This window comes from Schistocerca gregaria, chromosome 6 (genome assembly GCF_023897955.1).
Source record: "Schistocerca gregaria isolate iqSchGreg1 chromosome 6, iqSchGreg1.2, whole genome shotgun sequence".
NCBI lineage: Eukaryota > Metazoa > Arthropoda > Insecta > Orthoptera > Acrididae > Schistocerca > Schistocerca gregaria.
The window spans coordinates 183,085,420-183,109,191 of NC_064925.1; the positions used below are offsets into that span (position 1 = coordinate 183,085,420).

The window sequence follows — 23,772 nt, forward strand, 5'->3', positions numbered from 1 at the left end:
GGATGGCAGAGTTAATATTTTAAGTTTCCTAAATAATGGTTGACATGGTTCTTTGCAATTTGCAGTGCACATATTTCGTATGGTTTTTTTCTATATTTTTAGTATCCGCATTATGTTTGTTGAGTTACCCCAAAAAAAATACCATACCTAATAATGGATTTGAAGTAGCTTGTGTATGCTACTTTTCATGTGTCCATGTCAGTTGCAGTTGACAATATTTGCACTGCAAATGCAAAGCTGCTCAGTTTGCTTGCAAGGTATTCAATATGTGCCTGCCAGCTCAAGTTTTTATCTACTTTTAAACTTAAGAACTTGACTGAGTCAACTTTCTTCTATACCTTGATGAACAATAGACCATGGGCAGGTACTAAATTTAGGCGCTATAAAATCTGTTATAAAAACATGCAAATATGTCACTTTCAGTCCATCCAAAAATAAACTTCCTTACTCCACAATCAAAAATAGTTGTGGTAGGTCAGGGCTGTGTCAATCATAAATGAGTGTCCGTAATAACAACATTAATAAAAATAACAACTATCTTTACAAGTACCTCATAAACATAATTCAAACTGTAATAGCAAGTCTTATTTAAACTGGTATTCAAGTAGCCAGGCAACAGAAAAACAATGACATATTTCATTTCATTTCAAGTGAGGCAGGAGGGATGACTAGAGTGTAATGTCCAATTGATGATGAAGTCACAAGTGATGGAGTACAATGGCAGCTTGAACAAGGACAGAGGAGAAAATCAGCTATGGCCTCTTCTAGGGAACCATACCACCATTTGCTTCATGTGATTTGGGGGAACCTATGGGGAAAAATAAATTGGGAACGCTGCATAGTCTTGCCACTATTTATTGCATGAAAGGATTTACCATATCACTTAATGAGGATAGCAGACATTAAAAAATATTAATGGTATCAGTAAATTAAAAGTCTGTATGTACAATGAGAGGCAAAAAGATTGCCCAGCCCAAATAATTTAGAGCCCAAGAACAGAGAACTGTGTAAGCCCAAGTTCAGAAGTGCCAGTGTCCACAACTCTAAAAGTCTGTGGAGCTTCACCTTGATGTTCACATTGTCAAACAGAAGCAATATAATAGCTAAGATACAGTATAAGTCGAGATTCATTGCAATTTAACTCATAATATCATTTCTTTTGAAAATCATTATTACAGCATGTAGAAACGGTTGAAATATAAGAACTCAACGTCAATAGAATTACTCTAACGATGAGCGTTTCACATCTGTTTCAACGGCTGAGTAGATAAGCTGTGGTTCATAAACACAACAGACAAGCATTAAAATCACACTGGAGTCAACTGTCATTTTTTTTTTAAATAGATCTGTGCAGGTAATATTTTAAACCTTAATTTGTTACAAATTGTGGACTTGTAGGCTTTTCCAGGTTCCATATTCTTTCAAACGATTTCTTTTTTATAATAGTCTAATCTTTAAACAAACTGACAAGTTGGTTGTAGCAAAAATATTGAAAATGGATGTATTTATTTGCAACTACTTTGACTGCCACCACGTGTGTGTACAGTTGTCAGCTAAGAAGATCGTTCTCAGCTAACTGAAATATTTTTGTTAAGTCCTTACATGCGGTTTACATGAGTGAGTGGCTGTGCCCTACAGTATCTGTTGTTTCAGTTTAGTATTCATTCTTCGATTATGGTAGCTCCTTGGTAGTGTCGTCTTACTGAAATGGTAGCTGTAGTATGTGTCAGATCGAATCTCAACGCATCCTTTTTTTTTATCACTTCACAAATGTTTTGTGCTTTATTTAATTTTTGTTACTAAATTATATTTTCTGTTTTTCAGTGTGCTGTTCAGCAAATAATTAATTATTGTTTGTGAATTTGGTGTCTAAAGTTAATCTTCCTCAGAAGGTTATATTTATCTCACCTCCCATAACAACAAAAGTAATCTTCCTTGGAGGGTGATATTCACCTGACTTCCCATAAAAATACAAATAATATAGTAGTAAGTAGATTTGTCATTTGAAATTGATATTGTTAGCCTGTTAACTATGTAGGCCTCTTATAGAAAAAATTAATTTCATAAAATGACTAGTAGGCTATGTATAGCTTCAGTATTTTGCCCATATGCCACTGGCATCAAGAACAGCTTGGATCCTTCGAGGCATAGAATTGACAAGTCTACGGAAAAAGTCCTCACCCATGTTAACTCTCTCTCATGAAGAATGAACCACGTGCCAGAGCATTCACAGTTCCCAGAGGGTCTTGCCAATTGTCTGGCAGAATCTTCTTACGCTGAGTCTGCACGTACTCTATGGGATTGAGATCAGATGACTATGGACCCATGGTGAGAACTGAATAATATTCTCCCTATTTTGAAACCAGTTCTGAATCCTAGTGCCAGTGTGTGATGGATGATTATCATATTAGTAATCAAACAATGGAAAATCCAGGAAGGACTGTACCAATATTATAAAAGATACTTGCCACTCAACATATAGCGGACATGCCGTGCCACAGACAGGCACAACAAAGAAACTATCGCAATATAAGCCTTCGGGCAACAAGACCTTTGTCAAAAGTAGATCCCTTGTTTTCAAAGAAAGCAATCACTTGCTCACAAACATTCACATCAGCCATTTTGAAGCAGACCTAATATGCCAATTAGTTGATACCTTTCTCTTAGCTGCAAACTACTGACACACATGGTGGCACTCTAAGCAATTACAAATAAATATATCCATTTTCAATATTGTTACAATGATAATTTGTAGTGAATTTTAAAATATTACCCACAAAAGTTTAATTTAAAAAATTATACTAATTTTTGAGAACATTTTTTGTTAAGAACAGTGGTTTTTCTTAGTACTTTAAAATGAACATAAACAATCTCAACCACCTTGACTCAAGTTAGATTCGAACACTCATCCTTTATGTTCGTAAAATGTCACTTACCCACTCAACCACTGAAACAGATGTGAAAAGCTCATTGTTGCAGTAATTCTACCATCGTGGAGTTCTTAAATTCAAATGTTTCTACGTGCTTAAATAATGATTTTCAAAAGAAATGATATGGAATGTTGATATATGGTGTATCTGAACTATTATATTGCTTCTATTTGATGATATAAGCACCAAGCTTAAGCTCCACAGACCGCTAGAGTTGTGATCAATGGCACTTCTGAACTTGGGCAGGCACAATGCTCAGTTCTTGGACTCTAAATTATTTTTGGCTGGCTTTCTTTTTGGCTTTCGCTGTATATGAAACATTCAGCATTTTCCGTTTCCTATGGAACAAAATACAACTTAATTAGTTATCTTCAGAAGGCAAAATGTGTAATACTGCTGAAAGACACAAAGTAAAGCTGACCAGCATCCTATCTTCCACAAGTATTAGTTACTTCTTCAGAGAGGATACAGGGATAAGTAGCAAAAGATTATAACGGAATGGCAGGTCACTCTGACTCTGCATCTGTAATAAAGACCAAGGGTAGACAAAGGTCTACTTTTAATTTATTAGTTTTCTCATATAATTTCCCTTTAATGCATTCAACATGGTTACAGGTACAAAAAGGTAAAGATGGAAATGAGTTAAGTATCTACCTTGATATGTTTCTGAAGGGCTGAGATGGAACAGGAGGTCTCACCTCCCACTGGCCTAACTGTGCAGTTATTAGATTCCCGACAATTGAGAGAACCTTTTCCTCAATCTCCTGAACATGGCTCAGTACATCTTTCTCCACTGTATCGAGAATCCCCACGCCAGTAGCGGCTCCACGGAACGGCATGACATGTTGCGTCAGCTGCTGCTGCTGTTGTTGTTGCTGCTGCAGCAAATCTGTATCAAAGAAAATGCACAATAATAAAGTAATAACCTGTATGCACTTATGTCTATTAACATATTATTACTAAGTCTTTCCCGCAATAAGCACCTGCAAGTCCTGCCATTTGGAGAAATAGGTATGTTAAGGTACGGTTACACTGACAGTAAGTTTGAAACATTCTCCAACAATACTATTTGCAGCTCTTCCAGTACTATCGATGGTCGTAGCATGTTGCAAACATAAAAACAGTGTTCGATGGCTTTATTGATCAAAGGAACACTGCTTCTAGCCTGGTACAACTAAATGTTGCTATGTGGTGCCAGTGTTTGTTTATACTTCACAAACCACAGGAACTATTTGAGGTATAAGTATTGACTACCTTGGTCTCAGAAGTGTGGGACAGCGACTGGTCGATGAAATGTAATAATACTGTAGTAACAGGCATTATGACATGCTCATGAAGTTCAGATTTCTAAAACACATACAAATGATCGTGCTTATTCTTATACATGTTTGAGTGGTACTTTTGTTATTCATATGACAGACCTGTAGATGATGACCTCAGAACAGTAATAAAATAACATCATATCACTGTAATAAAATAATATCATAACAACAGCTGTTGGTAAAGTATTATAAATTCTATATGATATATCGTTGGGTTTGACATTTGGAATAAATATGCAATACTTTGATAGGAATCTTCTGTTAGCAAAAGCAGAAGTGTGAGAGCAGGTCTTTCTTTCACGAGAACTGCTTTGCTGAAATTTGTCTCCCTCTGAAACAACTGGCTCTATAGTATTCATTAGAATTTCTAAATCAGACAGCCACGTCCTAGTGCTGTCAAGAGGACAAGAACCGTCTTCCAAATTCAACTCACACATAATGTCATTTCCGTCACATCTTCTATAGTACCAGTAAACCCCCAAATCTTTAAGGAATCAAACTCCAATCCATAAAACAGCTTCAACCAATATGTTAAATATTTGAAATTTAGCATGTAAGTGAGAAAAAGTTTAGAAAAGATTTGAAATTATGTATAAGGTTCGTTGAAAGGCACTAAGTGCTCTCATTCATGCAATGACAACTACATCTTTCCCTTTGTTTACTTATCTTGTTGAGTAATATTAATGCAGCACCACATATCATTAATTCTTCCTCTTCACTTTTCATATCATAGTTCTTAATGTGAATACACAATGTGAAAGTTTCCTGCCAGTTCAGTGTAGCATACTATGCGAATACACATATAAAAATGTTTGTCAATAATGTACATAGGAATGTGAACAATGAACATTGTTGTCAACATGTTGCTGACTGGTGGAACAACATTGCAAACAGATACATGTTTTTAAAATCAGTGTAAGTGCAACTTAATGGATAGCAAGCAGTGTCTCGCTTTGATACTTGTTAAAGAGACTTTTTTCATCAATATGAGTGGAGTTTGGTTTCCAGCACATGCTAACTTTGCTACATGCCCTAGAAGCCAGCTGGAAGAAACTGCCTTCTCATGTCTGTGCACACATCTGACAACATTTGTGCGTTTTCAAACTTTTCCACTGTGTTAACATTCAGAATTGTCTGAAAAGCATCTAATAAATCACACTGAATAGTAAAATTATGATCTCTCTTAAATTTCATCTGTTCTAGTGATTGTAGGTTTCTGTTGAACTCTGCACTACAGACTGAAAATTCATTAGAAAGGTGTGCTAGATGATACTAGGAATGTAACTGAGCAGCCAACGGATTCCCCTTGTCCGTTATTAATGTTCCAGTTTCAAAACACTGCTCAGCACTATGAGAGTCACTTGTGCAACAATGTCATTCCAACCCTTCAACAGTGTGGATGTGTGAGTAGTATCATTTTCATGCAAGGTGGCACCCATCTGCACATTGCACAGCCAGTGAAGCAGTTGCTGCAGAGGCATTTCAGAAATGATGGAATTACCAGCTGTCATTTCCCTCCAGCCCACACAATTTTAATCTTATGACTTCTGGCTGTGGGGTTTTCTCCTGGCACAGCTTGGTGAGTAGATTTTTTTTATCTATTGGATTAAATTTGGATTGTTATATGTATGTGATCATTTGTCAGATGTTTCCGTCAGGTGCAATATGTAAAACTTTTGCCTCCATCATTCAAGGGAGAAAGGGGAGGATGCCCTCTTCGTAGTTAACATCCACTCCCATTTTGGGTACAGTTTTTGGTTCACACAGTTACATGCTTTGGAGACATTATTTCATGACAGATGCCTGCAGCTGATCACGTACCTCTTTTCCTGAGAACTTCATGTTTTATTACGATTCAGTCATGTTTTCACTCTTACTCAAATTGCACCTATGAGATTAACTAAAAATATGTTGCAATATTTTACAATTTTTTTAGAATTATGTTGTCAAAGAAAATACCTTATCTCTCTAATCCTAGAGATATCAGAATGGTGCTCAAGGCAGTTTTTGATGTTGACTCTTAATGCAGTTGAAAATTTTAAAAACCTGCTCCCAAATTACAGGGGAGAATATAGTGATACTGAACAATTGCAGTTAATAATTTAGCACTCATATTAAATGTGATGTGAATTATGATGTAAAAGACAATTAGATGTGAGAGCAGGAATGTGATAACTGATGTGTTGATGCTATCTATTGATAATGTATGCGATATTAACACTGAACGGCTTCTAAGTAGCAACAGTCAGGTCTGCACATTGTGGTATAAATAATATTTACAATTAAGTGAGTTCGTAAAAAGCCCATCTTTTCCTGTGATTAGTGTACATATTATCATTGTTGTGGGAAATAGTAACAAGCTGATTAAGTATCAGGCATTTAAGTTTTACACTGATGGCAAAAATATGAGCAAAGTTTCCTGGCAGTTCAATCATTATCTGCTGGGTGTATTTTAGGGACACACAAAGACAGTGAAAAAAATGTAAAGCAGACTTTTCTGTGGGCATATTATATATTCAGAAGGGTAACAAGGAAAGAGAAGATACATTTAGAGGATACTTCAACAAGGCAGAGATGAGAGTTGTGTGCTTGATTTTACAATGTATATTTTAAATTTGAATACAAAGGGAACTGTGGCTCAGATAAGTGTTACTGATTGTGTTAGGAACAAAAAAATACCAGTAAGGAAGAAAATCTTCAAGCAGTTTTTTGTTAAATTTGTAACAAAATTCAAGAGATATCTGATTTGTCGGAAGATAAGAGAGAATAAATAAATAAATGAAGCACATCTCGATTATCCCATTGTATTTTCTAAGAGGTCACGATTAATTAAACAGTGGACATGCAAACATTAGACTCTCCTTAGCATTTATTGTCCTGTACCATCAACATGGCATGAAGCTGTAGATCTTGAAATTAAATTAACACTGTGAAAGAATAGTACTGAAAGATCAGAAAGTGACTACTCCAACCTAATTCATCTGGTTAATAAACCAGAGAGACCTGTCAGTTTAATGTTGGTCACAAGAGCAGCCAACAAAAGCATTTTACTGTAAAGTGACTCAGCAGAAAGTTTAGAGGAATTACTGCAACATTTTAGAGACACCACATATCTTAGCAGCTCCGATTTGACAAGCAGTTTTTGGTACGTGAAGTTAGATGAAGAAAGCAAGAAATGTACTGCTTTTTCGTGCAAGGGGGAAATTTATCATCTTTTTCGTGCGAAATCCTGAAGATGGGCTAAAATTTACAGACGCGCGAAATTTGGCACGTACTTCGATGCGAGATGCCTTTAATAGGTTCCACAACGAAACATTGTCTCGAAATTTGGTAGAAAATCCGAAGAAATTCTGGTCGTATGTAAAGTACACAAGCGGCAAGACGCAGTCAATACCTTCGCTGCGCAGTGCCGATGGTACTGTTATCGACGACTGCGCCGCTAAAGCGGAGTTATTGAACGCAGTTTTCCGAAATTCCTTCACCAGGGAAGACGAATGGAATATTCCAGAATTTGAAACACGAACATCTGCTAGCATGAGTTTCTTAGAAGTAGATACCTTAGGGGTTGCGAAGCAACTCAAATCGCTTGATACGGGCAAGTCTTCAGGTCCAGATTGTATACCGATTAGGTTCCTTTCAGATTACGCTGATACTATAGCTCCCTACTTAGCACTCATATACAACCGCTCGCTCACCGATAGATCTGTACCTACAGATTGGAAAATTGCGCAGGTCGCACCAGTGTTCAAGAAGGGTAGTAGGAGTAATCCATTTAACTACAGACCTATATCATTGACGTCGGTTTGCAGTAGGGTTTTGGAGCATATACTGTATTCAAACATTATGAATCACCTCGAAGGGAACGATCTATTGACACGTAATCAGCATGGCTTCAGAAAACATCGCTCTTGTGCAACGCAGCTAGCTCTTTATTCGCACGAAGTAATGGCCGCTATCAACAGGGGATCTCAAGTTGATTCCGTATTTCTAGATTTCCGGAAAGCTTTTGACACCGTTCCTCACAAGCGACTTCTAATCAAGCTGCGGAGCTATGGGGTATCGTCTCAGTTGTGCGACTGGATTCGTGATTTCCTGTCAGGAAGGTCGCAGTTCGTAGTAATAGACGGCAAATCATCGAGTAAAACTGAAGTGATATCAGGTGTTCCCCAGGGAAGCGTCCTGGGACCTCTACTGTTCCTGATCTATATAAATGACCTGGGTGACAATCTGAGCAGTTCTCTTAGGTTGTTCGCAGATGATGCTGTAATTTACCGTCTAGTAAGGTCATCCGAAGACCAGTATCAGCTGCAAAGCGATTTAGAAAAGATTGCTGTATGGTGTGTCAGGTGGCAGTTGACGCTAAATAACGAAAAGTGTGAGATGATCCACATGAGTTCCAAAAGAAATCCGTTGGAATTCGATTACTCGATAAATAGTACAATTCTCAAGGCTGTCAATTCAACTAAGTACCTGGGTGTTAAAATTACAAACAACTTCAGTTGGAAGGACCACATAGATAATATTGTCGGGAAGGCGAGCCAAAGGTTGCGTTTCATTGGCAGGACACTTAGAAGATGCAACAAGTCCACTAAAGAGACAGCTTACACTACACTCGTTCGTCCTCTGTTAGAATATTGCTGCGCGGTGTGGGATCCTTACCAGGTGGGATTGACGGAGGACATCGAGAGGGTGCAAAGAAGGGCAGCTCGTTTTGTATTATCGCGTTATAGGGGAGAGAGTGTGGCAGATATGATACACGAGTTGGGATGGAAGTCATTACAGCATAGACGTTTTTCGTCGCGGCGAGACCTTTTTACGAAATTTCAGTCACCAACTTTCTCTTCCGAATGCGAAAATATTTTGTTGAGCCCAACCTACAAAGGTAGGAATGATCATCAAAATAAAATAAGAGAAATCAGAGCTCGAACAGAAAGGTTTAGGTGTTCGTTTTTCCCGCTCGCTGTTCGGGAGTGGAATAGTAGAGAGATAGTATGATTGTGGTTCGATGAACCCTCTGCCAAGCACTTAAATGTGAATTGCAGAGTAGTCATGTAGATGTAGATGTAGATGTATGGGGAAATTTATCATTTTGAAATCATACCATATGGACTGAACATTTCTGTGGCTGCCTTCATGCACACTTTGGATGAAGTTTTATATGATCAATTACTGAAGAAGTTTGTCAACTAAGTTGATATTACATTAATTTGTTCTGAGCCATGGGAAGCACATCTACAGACTATTAATAAAGTTCTGAAAGCTTTCAAAAATTGGGAGTTAACTGTTAATTTGGAGAAGGAAAAAGAAATCAAGTTTTCAGGACATGTCAAGCAATCAAACGTCATCAGAACAAACGAATGCTGCCGGAAAATATGCTGTACCAAAGTGTTATAATCTGTGAAACTGTGAGCTGAAGTGTTAAGGCAGCTATGGGAGTGTTGCATGTGTTACAGCAATGTGCGGAAGTAATTTGAAGTTTATGTGCCATTTTTAATTGACAACAAGAAGATGCAGTGGAAAAGAGAACAAGAATAATTTTTTATGAATACCTACGAGTGGCATTTGAAAAGTCTGTGCAAAAATAAAAGCTGCTTACGTGTTTGGGGTAAGACTTTTTTATTTTTTCACATAGTCTCCTTTTAGACTTATTCACTTCATCCAACGCTCTTCTAATTTGTTGATCCCTTCCGAATAATAGGGATTGTCCAGGTCTGCAAAATATCTATTGGTTGATGCAACCACCACCTTGTTTGAATAAAATCTTTGTCCCACCAGCCATTTCTCAAATTGGGGAACAAATAGTCTGAGGGAGCCAAGTCTGGAGAACAGGGTGGATGTGAAATGAGTTGGAATCCTATTTCCATTAATTTTGTGACCACAACTACTGAGGTGTGTGCATTCTTTCCACAGATGCTATGAACTAAACATGACCTTTATACACACCGATGGTGCCATCTCTCGGACTTTACACGGACTTCTCAATAACCCCTCGTATGCGGTTTTACAGCATAGAGACCGAACAGCTATTATACACGCACATTTCAGCACGCATTGTTTTGTCAGTGTAACTAACGTTGTTCAGTTTCATATTTGAGACATGCTTGAGTGGTGTTGTTGGATGCAGCCACTGCTGTTATGAGTGGTGCAATGTCATACTACGATACAGCGCAACAGAGTAATGATTCTTATTGCTTGGCACGTGAGACACTCCATTCACAACCACTGCAAGCAACTTCAGGACCTGGCTGCAGTCCTGCCTAGCCATTGGTGGGCCATTTGTTTACAGGACTCCCCTTTCCCCTTACCCACTTCCACTTCATAGCACCGCAACTATCATGTGTATTGGCATATGCAGTATGTATGATGTCACAGCCACATTCTATGCAATGAATACAATAATTTAAGAGCATGTTTGTAAAACTAGTGCAGTGTGCAGCATGTGCTGCACATAATTATGGGCTTTAAAAATGCTTCACAAGACGTGTTTTCTAGTGCTATGCATTAATACAAATATCTAAGTGATAAACACATTCCAAAATAATTTTTCTTCCTTTTTCAATTTTGTTCTCTTAGCTTGAGAAGCAGTATGTCTGTTGACCACATGTCAATTAAAAATTTTATTTTCATCTCAATTAATTACATGCTGACTTGCTCTTTCTATGATTGTGTGTATACACCTTTTTTTAACTTCTATTGCAAAACACGTAGCAACTTTATTTATAAAGGGTGGTCGGAAATTCCAGTTACAAACTTCTACGACATGTAGAGGATAGTGAGTAAATAACATTTTGAATAGGAACCCATGTCAGGAAACATACTGTTTCCATTCTACAACAGTTTCAATGCAGATTATTGTCTCATCCACACCCACATGAGGAATGTACTTAGGCGTGACCCAGTACAATTGTTGCAATCCATTTGAAAAGAATACTGACTCGTTCCATTATTATTCCATTACTACTTAGGCATTTGCATTGCAACTTACACCTTACAGTTTACATTAGTCGACAACAACAAGAACCCAGCATCTACGACACGAGCCGCAACCTTACATTGCATTACAACAGCAGTTCGATGTGGCGACCACCAATGTTGTTACACACGTTGTACCTCCGAAGCAAGTTCTGGTACACACTCTCCATCCCACCTGGTGTCTCTTCAATGTCTTGTGCAGTGGCCAGAACTCATGCCAGCAGATCTTCCTGTGTCTCTACAGGTGGCTCATAAATTAGACTCTTCATATGACCCCACAAGAAGTAATCCATAGGGGTAAAATCTGGCAACTGTGGCGGCCATGCATTTAGACCACCACGGCCTATCAATCTTTCACTATACTATCTGTTGAGATGTCTCCAGACAGCCAGTGAAAAGTGAGGTAGTGTTCCATCATGCTGAAACCACATTTCCCAATAGACATTCAATGGCACAACTTCCAAGAATGGGTCCATTACATGTCGTAGGAAGACTTAGTATGCGGGACCCCTGAGCTTGGATAGAAGGAAGTATGGTCCAACCACATGACCTTCCAGAATACCTGCCCACATGTTAATTCCAAACCTGTCTTGAAATCCCTGAACATGCGTGGCATGAGGGTTTTCGTATGCCCAGATATGGAAACTTCGAGCATTCAGAACACAATCCCTTGTAAACTTACATTCATCTGTGAAGAGAACTCAATGTGGAAACAGGGGCGCATCGATGCAATGGTGCAGGAACCATGTGCAGAAGGCGATGCATTGTGGAAAGTCTGTTGCACCCATAGCGTGTACCCTTTGTAAGTGGTATGGATGTAACTGTTGCTCATGCAGGTTGTCCAAGACAGTACTGTGACTAACATCCATTGCACGCGCAATTGTTTGCGAACTCGTTGATGGGCTATCTTCAATGCAACACAGTACACCTTCTTCAAATTCGGGAGTGCAGCATCACCGTGGAGCACCACAGTCCTGCCTCCTCACAGTGAAGGTACCCATTTCTCGTAGTCATTGTGTAACTTGGACAAACAGTTTGTGCGATTGAGTGTGACGGTACGGAAAGCGTTCGTGATACAGTCAACTAGCGGCTCTTCCGTTACCTCCAGCTTCGCCATACACAAGGAACGTGTCTGTGTATTCCGCAAATGTGTACTGCACCATGTTTTCTCTATCGGTGATGCACAGGTATTGACTCAGTCTCACAGCAAAGCTAACAGTAAGTGACATCTGGGGATCGTTTGATGTAGTACACCTCATTGTGTCTACCATGTTGCATATAAGGACAGGGAACTCTGAGAAGTTTCCCTTGCCCTAAGCAGACATTGACGAGGTACACATCTGAGTTGAAACTGTCATAGAATGGAAACGATACGATTCTGGAGACGGGTTCCTATTCAAAATGTTCTGTACTCACTACCCTCCACATGTCCTAGAAGTTTGTAACAGGAATTTCTGACCACCCTGTATATTTTCAAACATTTCAAGTTAAACTTTACTGTTTGTGTATGCGTTTTGACACACTGTCAAAGTTTAATGGTAATATCATCATGTCTCACTTTTTCAACACACACACACACACACACACACACACACACACACACACACACACACACACACACACGTGCGCATAATTTTGTTTTTGTTTTTTTAGTGTTGGTAAGATATAAGAGAAGTTTTTCATGGTGCACATTAGGCAGAAATATCTGATACAGACGGTTGGTTGGTTGGTTGGATTAAAAGAGGGGGAAAGGGACCAAACCATGAAGTCATTGGCTCCTTGTTGCGAATAAAACAATGCCACAAGTGTGAGAATAAAACAAGAGAGACTGACAACAAAAAACAGAATGAAAGCAAAAATCACAAGAATGATGGAGGGCAACAAACATGTAAATGGACGAAAGGGGGCAAGAAAACCACAGAAACGGGATGAAGAGATTAAAACAACAAAGCAGATTGGCTGGCTGACCATGCGAATAAAAAACGAGAAGCCAGCCACTCTGCAACACATTAAAACCTCCACACAAAGGACAGGCACAGAAACTTAGGTCAAATGATAAAACCCACCCTCACGAATAAAACATAAAACTGAATCAGCCACTAAGGCGTTGTCAGATTAGCGGCAACGAGTCTGGTAACCCAAGACTGCATTGCTAGGCAGTCAAAGTGGGACAGTGCACCAGAATAAGGGGCCACTTTCAACCGGGCACCACACCAACACTCAGGCGGGTCTTCATGGCGCAGGAGGTAATTGTTGGTCCCGCATGCATGCCCATTGTGGAGCTGGCAGAGGACAACTGATTCCCTGTGAGAGGCCCACATGGAACTCTTCCACACATTCGTAGTCTCCTTAATGACACACTGTTTGTTGTGTGTACTGTTATGCCATTCCGTCTCCCAAAGCCAAAAAACCCTACAGTATAAGTCAGAGTGCAGGTCAGGTTCAGAGATGCCCAGCTCCAGAGCCGGCTTCCCGTGTAACCTGTTTGGCCAGCCTGTCAGCAAGTTTGTTGCCTGCGATGCCAAAGCGTCCTGGGTTCCACACAAACACCACTGAACGATGGGACCAGTCAAGGGCATAGATGGGCTCCTGGATGGATGCTACTAAAGCATCGGGAGGGTAGCACTGGTTGATAGCTTATAGGCTGCTCAAGGAGTCAGTACACAGAAGAAACGTTTCCCCAGGGCACAAACTGATAGACAGAAGTGCACGACAGATGGCCACCAGTTCTGCAGTGAATACGCTGCAGCCACTGGACAAGAAATGCTGTTCAAAATGGCCTCTGTGGACGTAGGTGAAGCCAACATGAACATCAGCCATTGAGCTGTAAATGTAAATCACTTCACGTCAAGAATTGAGAGAAAGTGACAGAGGAGAGTTGCAGGAGTAACTGAGTCCTTAGGGTCATGCGAAAGGTCCAGACGAATCTGCGACCTAGGTGTACACCATGGAGGTGTATGCGGACAGACCTGGATGAGAGATGGTAAAGGGAAGGACTCCAGTTTAGACAAAGAGGAACACACACTGGACTGCCGATGCGGGAGATGAACTGTTGCGGGTAGAAAAAGGAGACGGAAATTCGGATGCTCAGGAGAACTATGAATGTGTGCAGCGTAACTGGTGAGCAGTTGTGCACATCTCATCTGCAATGGAGGGACTCCGGCCTCCACCAGGACACTAGTCACCTGACTCTTTCTAAAAGCTCCTGTAGCTAGGCGAACAGCACTCTAGTACACTGGGTCGAGTAAATTCAACGCTGAGGCTGCCGCCGAACCATAAACCACACTCCCATAGTCAAAGCGGGATTGAACAAGGGCTTTATAGAGCTGCAGCAGAGTATAGCGATGCTCAGGCAGCAGGGGGGCATTGAGGTGCGGCCAGCATTTCCACTTAAGCTGACGAAGGTGAGGAAGCCAAGTCAATCGGGCATCGAAAACCAGCCCTAAGAATTGATATGTCTCCTCAACAGTGAGTGACCGTCATGAAGGTACGACGCTAACAGAAGTGCATGACACACAACTTGCAGTCAGAAACTGGAAGCCGTGGGCGAGAGCCCATGACTGCCCCCTTGTGAATGGCTCCCTGTAGGTGCCGCTCAGCAACACCTGTACTGGTGGAGCAGTACGAAATGCAGATGTCGTCTGCATACAGAGAGGGTGAGACGGACGGCCCTACAGCTGCTTCTAGATCATTAATGGCCAATAAAAATAGTGATACACTCAATACAGAGCCCTGCAGGACTCATTCTCCTGGAAAAATGGGGGGTGGGGGGCGGGGGAGACTATGGGAGGCACCAACGTGGACACGGAAAATATGGAGAGACGGGAAATTTTGGATAAAAATCAAGAGTGGGACTCGGAGACCTCACTCGTATAATGTGGCAAGGATATGATGTCGTGTGGCAAGGATATAATGTCGCCAGGTGGTGTCATAACGCTTTGCATAGATAAAAAAAAGATGGCAACAAGGTGTTGGCATCTGGAAAAGGGTGTTCAGATGGCAGACTCGAGAGACACAAGATTATCAGTGGTAGAGCGCCCCTGGTGGAAGCCGCCCTGACATGGAGCCAGCAGGCCACATGAATCTAGGGCCCAACCGAACTGCTGACACACTACACGTTCCAGCAGCTTAAAAACAATGTTGGTGAGGCTGATGGGTCGATAACTATCCACATCAAGTGGGTTTTTACTGGGTTTGAACACTGGCACGATGATGCTCTCCCGCCAACACGGTGGAAAGATGCCATCACACCGTATCCCATTGAAATAGACAAGGAGATGGCGCTTGTAGTCAGACGAGAGATGCTTATCATCTGACTATGGATCTGATGTGGCCCAGGAGCTGTGTAGGGGCAATGTGCAAATGAGCTGAGGGGCTTCCACTCCATAAATGGTGCGTTATAGGGTTCACTGTGGCGTGTATTGAACGAGAGGAATTTCCTTTCCATCTGCTACTAGAGGGCGTGAAAGGCTGGAGGGTAGTTCACCGAAGCAGAGACTCGAGCATAGTACTCGGCAAAATGCTCGGCAATCGTGTTTGCATCGATACATAGCATGCCATTGATGGTAATATTAGGGACGCCTGCTGGGGTATGGCGTCTCATCTTCGTCCAGACTTGAGAAGGTGACGTATGGCACCCAATGGTCGACACGTACCTCTCCCAACACTCCTGTTTCCGTCACTCTATAAGCTGCTGTACATGTGCAAGGAGCAGCTTAAAGGCTATCAGATGCTCTAGGGAAAGGTTCCAGTTATGTCGCTGTACAGTTAACCGACACACTGTAATTGCCTCAGTGCTTCCGGCGAGCACCGAGGGTCTGTCTTTCGCCGGGCACCCTAAACAGCGAAGGTTTGTGTTTTCTGCTGCAGAAACGATTGTGATAGTCACCTGCTCAACGGACACATCAATGTTACCATGTGGGGGAGAGTCAACGGTGGCATCTGAGGTGAAAGTTTCCCAGCCCGCCTTGTTTAAAGCCCATCTGGGCAGGTGTCCGTGTCTGACACAGGGGCAGTGACAGAAAGATGGGAGAAGTCCTGGGCTGAAAATTGATAAATCAATGTTCAAGTAACTACCCTGAGCCACACTGAAATGTGTGGCGGCCCCAAGCTGTAAGAGGCAGAGGTCGAACTGAGACAGTGAAGTTTCGAAATCCTGGCCTCAGCCAGTAAGTACGGTGTCATCCACAAGGGGTTATGGGTGTTAAAAATCTCTCAAAAGTACAAAAGGTTTAGGGAGTTTATCAATCAGTGCAGCTAATACATTCAGGGATAAATTCTGGAGGATGATATACATTGCAGACAGTTATTTCCTGCATCGTCCATATTCATACAGCCACAGCTTCAAGAGGGGTTTGAAGGGGCACAGTTGCACTACCAACTGAGTTTAGGACATAAACACTATTATAGTCACTACGGTTCCTGTAGTATCCCTTATAGCCATGGAGGGAAGGAGCCTGCATTGCTAGCGATCAGGTTTCCTGGCGGGCAATGCAGAAAGCAGGTGCAAAGCTTAACAGTTGCCGTAGCTCAGCTAGGCGGTGGAAAAGACCACCCCAATTCAACTGAAGGATAACGACATCGTGAGACTGGGAAGGCATGGAAATTCAATCAGGCAGTTTACACCTCACGGTCACCTGCTGCTACCAACTTTTTGGCTGAGCAGTCTATAAACATTGTGTCTGAGGGTCCGGTGAGATCCAGGTCCTCAGCAGACACCAGAATCTCCACCCCATCCTCAGACACAGAGTTTGTAGGTAGCAGTGGCGTGGGTGCCACTGCAAGTTTCTTGTTCTTGGGTGTCTCCTTTTTTTATTTCTCGTGCTGTTGCTTGGGTTTCCCTGGCTGGGAGAACTTCACAGAATCAGTCTCTGGGACTGAGCATGAGCGTGAAGCCCTACAACCAGCTGCTTCTGGACTCTTCAGTCACTGGCGGGTGTCATCTTTCCCACTAGCAGAAACCTGGAAATGGAGTGACCCAAGGGACCCCTTCCTAACGAGATGAACCGAAGAAGCCTTACGCTTCTCTGGCTTGGAAGTGGGGACTAAAATCCCCAATGGTTGGGAGGGCATTGCTCCTGAAGTAGGTGGTGCAGGAGCAACAGAGAGGGAAGTGCCTCTCCCAAGTAAAGGGGCAGGTGTAATATCCCGGTTCTAAGAGGCAACAGGAATTCAAGGAATTGATAGGGCAAGAACTGTTCTCGTAGAGGTGGCGTAAGGAATGGTCATAGCCACAGGATGTAGGCGCTCAAATTTCCTCCTAGCCTCAGTGTAGCTCAGTCAGTCCAGGTTCTTGTACTCCATGATTTTCCTTTATTTCTGGAGACTCGTGCAGTCAGGCGAGCAAGGTGAATGATGTTCACAGTTGACACAGTTGGAATGCACACTGAGTATTGGGATGCGATGGATGTCCATAAACTCGACAGGTGGAGCATTAAGTACAGCGGGAAGTCATATGGCTGAACTTCCAGCACTTAAAGCACTGCATCGGGGGAGGGACTAATGGCTTGACGTCACAGCGATAGACCATCACCTTGACCTTCTCGGACAATGTGTCACCCTTAAAGGCAAAGATGAAGGCACCCGTGGCAACCTCGTTATTGGCAATCTGATTATCCCTCAGACCCCGATGGATGCGCCAAATGAAACAAACACCTCACCACTCTACATTGGCGCGCAGCTTGTCTTCAGACTGCAAAAGAAGGTCCCTGCAGTATATAATACCCTGGACCATATTTAAGTTCTCATGAGACATGACGGTAACGGAAACAACCCTCAACTTGTCACAAGTGATTAATGCCCATAATTGGGCAGAGGGTGCTGTTTTCATCAAAACTGACCAAGAGCACATTTTGCACAAGCCCTCCACCTCCCCAAACTTGTCCTCCAGATACTCCACAAAAAACTAAGGCTTCGTGGATATGAAAGATTCCCCATCAACTCTCGCACATACAAGGTACCGGGGCAAATAAGCTTCACTGCCATCCTTAGCCTCGCGTTCCTCCCATGGTGTGGCCAGGGAGGGGAACAACTTGGAGTCATATTTATTAGCATTGAAGTCAGACTTTGCCCACTTAGAGACTGCTGGCAGGAGACCACCAGCAAGAGATGACGTACTACACTTCATGGCGTGTCAGCCACCCTGATGCCATCCACTCCGACCAGGAGCCCTCCCCACAGGCGCCATCCAGCCACGGCAAAGGCCAGCCGCAGCAAAGGCCACCTGACAGGATGGCCATTGCCAGGAGTTCTGATGCCCCAGGGTGACGGGCATCTACTCCTTGGCATACGCAGGGAGTTAAAGGCGCAGCCATCAGCAGAGCGATCCCTGTGTTGTCAGGGGGCTACAACCAACAGGGTACATGGCAGCCCCACCACGACGGACTGGCTACCATGCTGGATGTGATGTGCAAAGAAGTCCGTGGGCATTGTCAGCACAAAAATTGACAATGCATAGTTGCCTCTTACGACAACAGGAATACCTCGGGCCTATTCTAACCCCCGGACCCAGGGGTTATCCAATACAGGTCTTTTCCAGGTTGGTGAAATGTATTTTTATTGAAATGTATTAGGATGTGGCATTTGCATTTTCATGAACAATGTTTTTTGCACTTTTTAAAAATCATCTACATATTCCTGTTTTAATGCTTGTGTCTTTGCTATGATGCAGTACAGTTGAATAACATGTTGTTATTGCTGTTTCTGTATGCTATAAGCAATGTGCTTTGATATTTTTCCTCGTATTCTCATACTTTGACACGCTTGCCACTTCAATTGTGTGTTTTGCCTTGTTTCTAAGTTAATCTGGCAGTAGTGAATGAGGATAAACATCTCAAGTTGCATTGGTTCCTTATGGCACAATGCACACATATAAGAAGTGTAACACACTCTTCCTAATTGTTTGTTTATCATGACCATAAATTTTCCGTGTTATATTATATGTACTGCTGTTAAAGGTTAACTGATTCTTCTGAAAAATTATTTTCAACTTTTTGACATTTTTCTTACCATTTGTAGACTGTACATAGGTTTATTTTATGGGTATATATTTAAATAATGTAGTCTATTGTGTGTATTTGTGGAACATCCATAGTATATGTTGGGAGGTGGTGCTCACATCCTTTTTTAAAGTACAGCATTAACACTCACTGTGAAGACACAAATACATTTGGTAATCTGACATTGACATTCTTTCTGATCTTCAATGAATGTTTTACTGGTAACTGACAAATTGAATTTTCCAGAAGGAAAATGCTAGTCAGCAACAACAGAGAGAAGCAACTGTTACGCACCATCAAAGTGTACACGCACAGCAGGCAGGAGTGCAAGCAGCAGTTGGAGAGCACGAGACGCCAAAGCCAAGTTGGTGCTAGTGATTGTCTTCAGGCCCGCTGAGTGCAGCGCACCAGCACCGAGTACCAGTTGGCAACACCGAGAGTTAAACAGCTTCAGTAGCTCAGCAAGATTGCGACACATGAGAGCTACTGTTACAGGCAGTTCCTCTGCACACTCACAGTACTCTGCCACCATCTTTATTAGCAGCAATGCTGTCCTGTAGATCAACAATATAATTGCTTTGCATTAAAAAGTGCCATAACAAACCCAGTACATTATTGGTGACACAAAAAAACACTTTCCATCATTAAATTTTCGATCTCAGGTTTACAACAGATTAAATTAAATTTCAACATTTAATGCCACAATGTTACTCAAAGTAGGATTCAGAGTAATTTACCATTTGAGGTGGAAAGGGTCAATAATTGAACAGTCAGCAATAACATTCAGAAGCTGAGGGACAGATTACTTTCAGAATATTCTAATACAGACATTAAAAATCTCACCTCAATAATAGTAATAGTAATAATAATAATAACAGTAATAATAATAATAATAATCCCACTTCCCTGAGACGTGCTGCAATAAATATGTTGTCCTCAGCTAGACAGATACAGGGTAGTTACCTTATTTCCCTAATTATAAGATGACCCTTAATATTAGATGATGCCCACCCAGTTGCCCCTGAAAACATAGCAGATTTCACTTTTATACTGACTTGTTTCCAAACATATCATCTGCCAGCCACTCTCTCATTTGCTGTATAGAATCAGAAGCTGATACAGCCCCGATTGTTCCCGCCATGCCTCATGGTTAGTCTACAACGTTGCTCCACAAAAAACATTAAGTACGCCACATACCCAAATCTAGATTTTTAGCATATCGTGCAGAAATGTATGCTATTGCTGAGTATTTGTTCAGTTTTAAAGTCAATTTGATACCGAATGCAAATGGATTCAGGCACACTGCAGTTTAAACACTTAGATGTTTGTAAAAAGCCAAGGTACACAGTATTCATTCCCACAGTTGACAACACGATGTCATTTCGGCTCCCTCACAGCTACACTTGTTGCATTGTGCCCCATCCAACATTCCGTACTGCTGTTCTTGAGCACCAGTGAAAAGTGCATGACAATTTCTCCCCGAGTGCAGGACATATGTAACAAAGCAACTAATACATGAATAAAAGATTGCAATCACCATTCGTACAATTCTCGAACCTGTGATGTAGTTACATCTGTTGATGCTATCTCCAAAATAGGTCTTCTGCTGTAATTTATTCTTGCGATAACAATTGCAGTTGGTCTAATGTGATTTATTTTGTTTTTTAGACATTTAAGTCTGGATTAATTTTCTTTTACATTTCATCTGAATGTCATCACCTTGCTCCAAAGCTAATTAAAAATTGGTAATGTTTTTCCATGGTATTCTAATACATGAATGGCAATCCAAATGGCAAATTATTACAGTTTCTCATTAACAAATAAAATATTAACTTTGGTTCAGAAACAAGTAATGGTTTTTGAAGGAGAAGATTTTCACCTTTCAATGTTACCTTTACTTAAAAAGCAGCATGATTGTATGCATACAGTATCGATAGATACGAGAACTTTTATTATGAACCTGTTAAAATACAACAAAAGTTTGTAAGTTGATAGAATTTAATATCATTTCCTCTGGTGTTTCATATAACTGTCAATTTTTAAGTAGGGCACTCTACTGTTTTACTTGCTAGTACGTAATTTCTTGTGTACATCCCTTGTGCTAGCACCACGAGTCAAATGTCACGTGATTAGTCAAGCGAGATCGATACTGTATCGAGTGCTTCGGCATATCGGGATATCTTGAGCCTATTTGAATGCAAGAACTGTTTGCTAGACCCTATTCTTTGGGATGGTCCAAAACAAATTTGTATAAAACCTCTGTAAAGGTAAGCCAATCCATATATTAATCTATTAACAGTGTAAAAGCACTGTCCTCAGCAGCAATTGTGTGATCTGGGAATGTACCTCTGCTTACAATCAGGTAAATATGGTAGTTTCAGATGAGAGCATTTGCCAAGAGATATTTCCTCCATCTCGTTTTCTTCCATTCTGTCCTCATCCACAAAATGCAAACATCCCTCAGCTTTATTAGCACTCACTCATTACAATCACACAATACAGTCACATACTATGTACTTCAAACACACTGAATGGAAGCTACGGTAAGCTGTGTCTAGCAGCATGCATTTATGTATGACGACTAGTAAACCAACTGTTGACCTCCATTAAAAAAATACATAATGTTGAAGTCCTCAGAGGAGTCAACCTATTTTTCGATCACTACCTTTCTAAAATAAAACTCAAAATCATCCCCAAAAGGAAAAAACAAACTAGTGGCCCAAAAAGCAGAAAATACGACCCAGGAAAAGCAAACTTCAAAGACATTCCCTTTGCAACTGAAGACATGCGAAAGAAAGTGGAATCAAATAAAAGAAAGCTAATAACCAAAGCCCCCCCCAAAAAAAAAAAAAACAAACAAACAAACAAACAAACAAACAAACAAACACACACACAAACAAACACACACACACACACACACACACACACACACACACACACAAGAAGACCAGATTCTCTTTCAGAGCAATGAAGACTTCATCTAAAACAACACAAAGAACTTCATAAGACTTTAAACCCAAAATTACCAAATAAGGCCCCACAAACCCTACATCTCTATGACAAAAACAGAAATACTGCCCACAACAGCAGGGATAACTGCAAAATATTGGCAGAATACTTCAGTATGGAAAACGTCAAAAAAAATAAAACAGACTCTCTTCAACACAGCTTTTAAGAAATCTGGATAAATCAAAGAATCTCAGGCGAGTGGAAGACAGCCCTCAACCACTCATTCCAAAAGGAAGGGTTCAAAACAGATACAAACAACTACAGAAGGATGTCATTCCTAGACACAACATTTAAGATATTCTCTGAAGTCGTACTAAACAGGACAGAACCCCAATTACACCATCAACTTTGAGAATACTAAGTGGATTTCAGGAAAGGAAGATCCTGTTTGGAACTAATGCTAAAACTCAAAATCCACATGGCCTACCAAAAATCAAGAACAAAATTATATGTTATTTCTTTCATTGACTTTCATGAACAATATGACTTGACAGACAAGGAATTCCTCATATCTGTACTGAAACAACTAGAGAGCATTGGAGAATTAGAATTAAAAGCATTCATGTTCTGGGCGATATTTTCCAAACCTTATCACTTTCCCTAAATGTCATCAGTCCTTTTCCTCCACCCCTCTTCCTAACCCTTCTTCCAGAAGAAGGAGCCACTAGCTCTGAAAGCTCACTAACTTTAATGTCTTTATATGTGTGTTGTCCTGCCACTGCTTGGTGAGTAGATTTATCTTCGAAAATTGATTATTCTAAAAGAATTAAACCTAGACAACAAAACAACAAACCTAATCTTTTGACAAGAAAAGCTTTCACATATAATATTGGTCTCTAAGATTAATAAGCTGCAAGTGAAGCGAAGCTTTCACATCTAATGCTGATCTTTCTGGCGCGTGTTACTCTTTAAGATACATCACACGAATGTGGCAGTAAAATTTTGAACAACGAAATAGGAAGTTAATGTCACCTTCTGGGCTCTAAATTATTCTAAATGGTCATCCTCGAAGAGTTGACTTTTAAATGAAAGTCAAACACACTGTGATTTAAAAATTCACCGTCCATTTCCGCACATAGTTCATCTTGCGTAAAAGAAAATATACTTTGAGAGCAACGCTTTTCAAACAACCGTTCACAATATTTTCCAGCAACATGTTACAAATAGGTTAGTTTCAGCAGTTGCCAGAGAGTGCCAGATAACATGCATAACTGTGCTTGCGCAGCTACAATGACGCAGGAAGCCCTTACGTTCGTACATGTAAAACATTAAAAGATCTTACATTATGTCCTAAAGGAAAGAAGACATTGAGAATACTCCAAGAGGATTGGAATTTTGTGAACCATACTATAATGCATAATTTGGTTTAAAGTGCACATTCATTATGTCCAGATTCGGATTTAAAGTACTGTATCATCTCATGTTTGGTTCTTTATTATGGCATAATGCCATACGTGTTAGAAGATGAAAACGTGCCCTTGAAATGCAGCGAACATTTGAGACTAGCCAACAGTGTGGAATTAAACACTTCATTTCAAATAA

The 23,772-nt window shown here is 40.9% G+C and overlaps 1 protein-coding gene across 2 annotated transcripts in view; it reads right to left on the minus strand.

Moving 5' to 3' along the window:
• LOC126278215 (vacuolar protein sorting-associated protein 54-like) overlaps nucleotides 1–23,772 on the minus strand; it is a 132,026-nt gene that overhangs the window by 8,996 nt on the left and 99,258 nt on the right. For both annotated transcript variants that reach the window (XM_049978151.1, XM_049978150.1), the window contains exons 16-17: nucleotides 19,516–19,775; nucleotides 3,585–3,819 (exon numbers count right to left, since the gene is read on the minus strand). In XM_049978151.1, coding sequence (XP_049834108.1) covers nucleotides 3,585–3,819; nucleotides 19,516–19,775 — 495 coding nt within the window. The remainder of the gene's footprint in view (nucleotides 1–3,584; nucleotides 3,820–19,515; nucleotides 19,776–23,772) is intronic.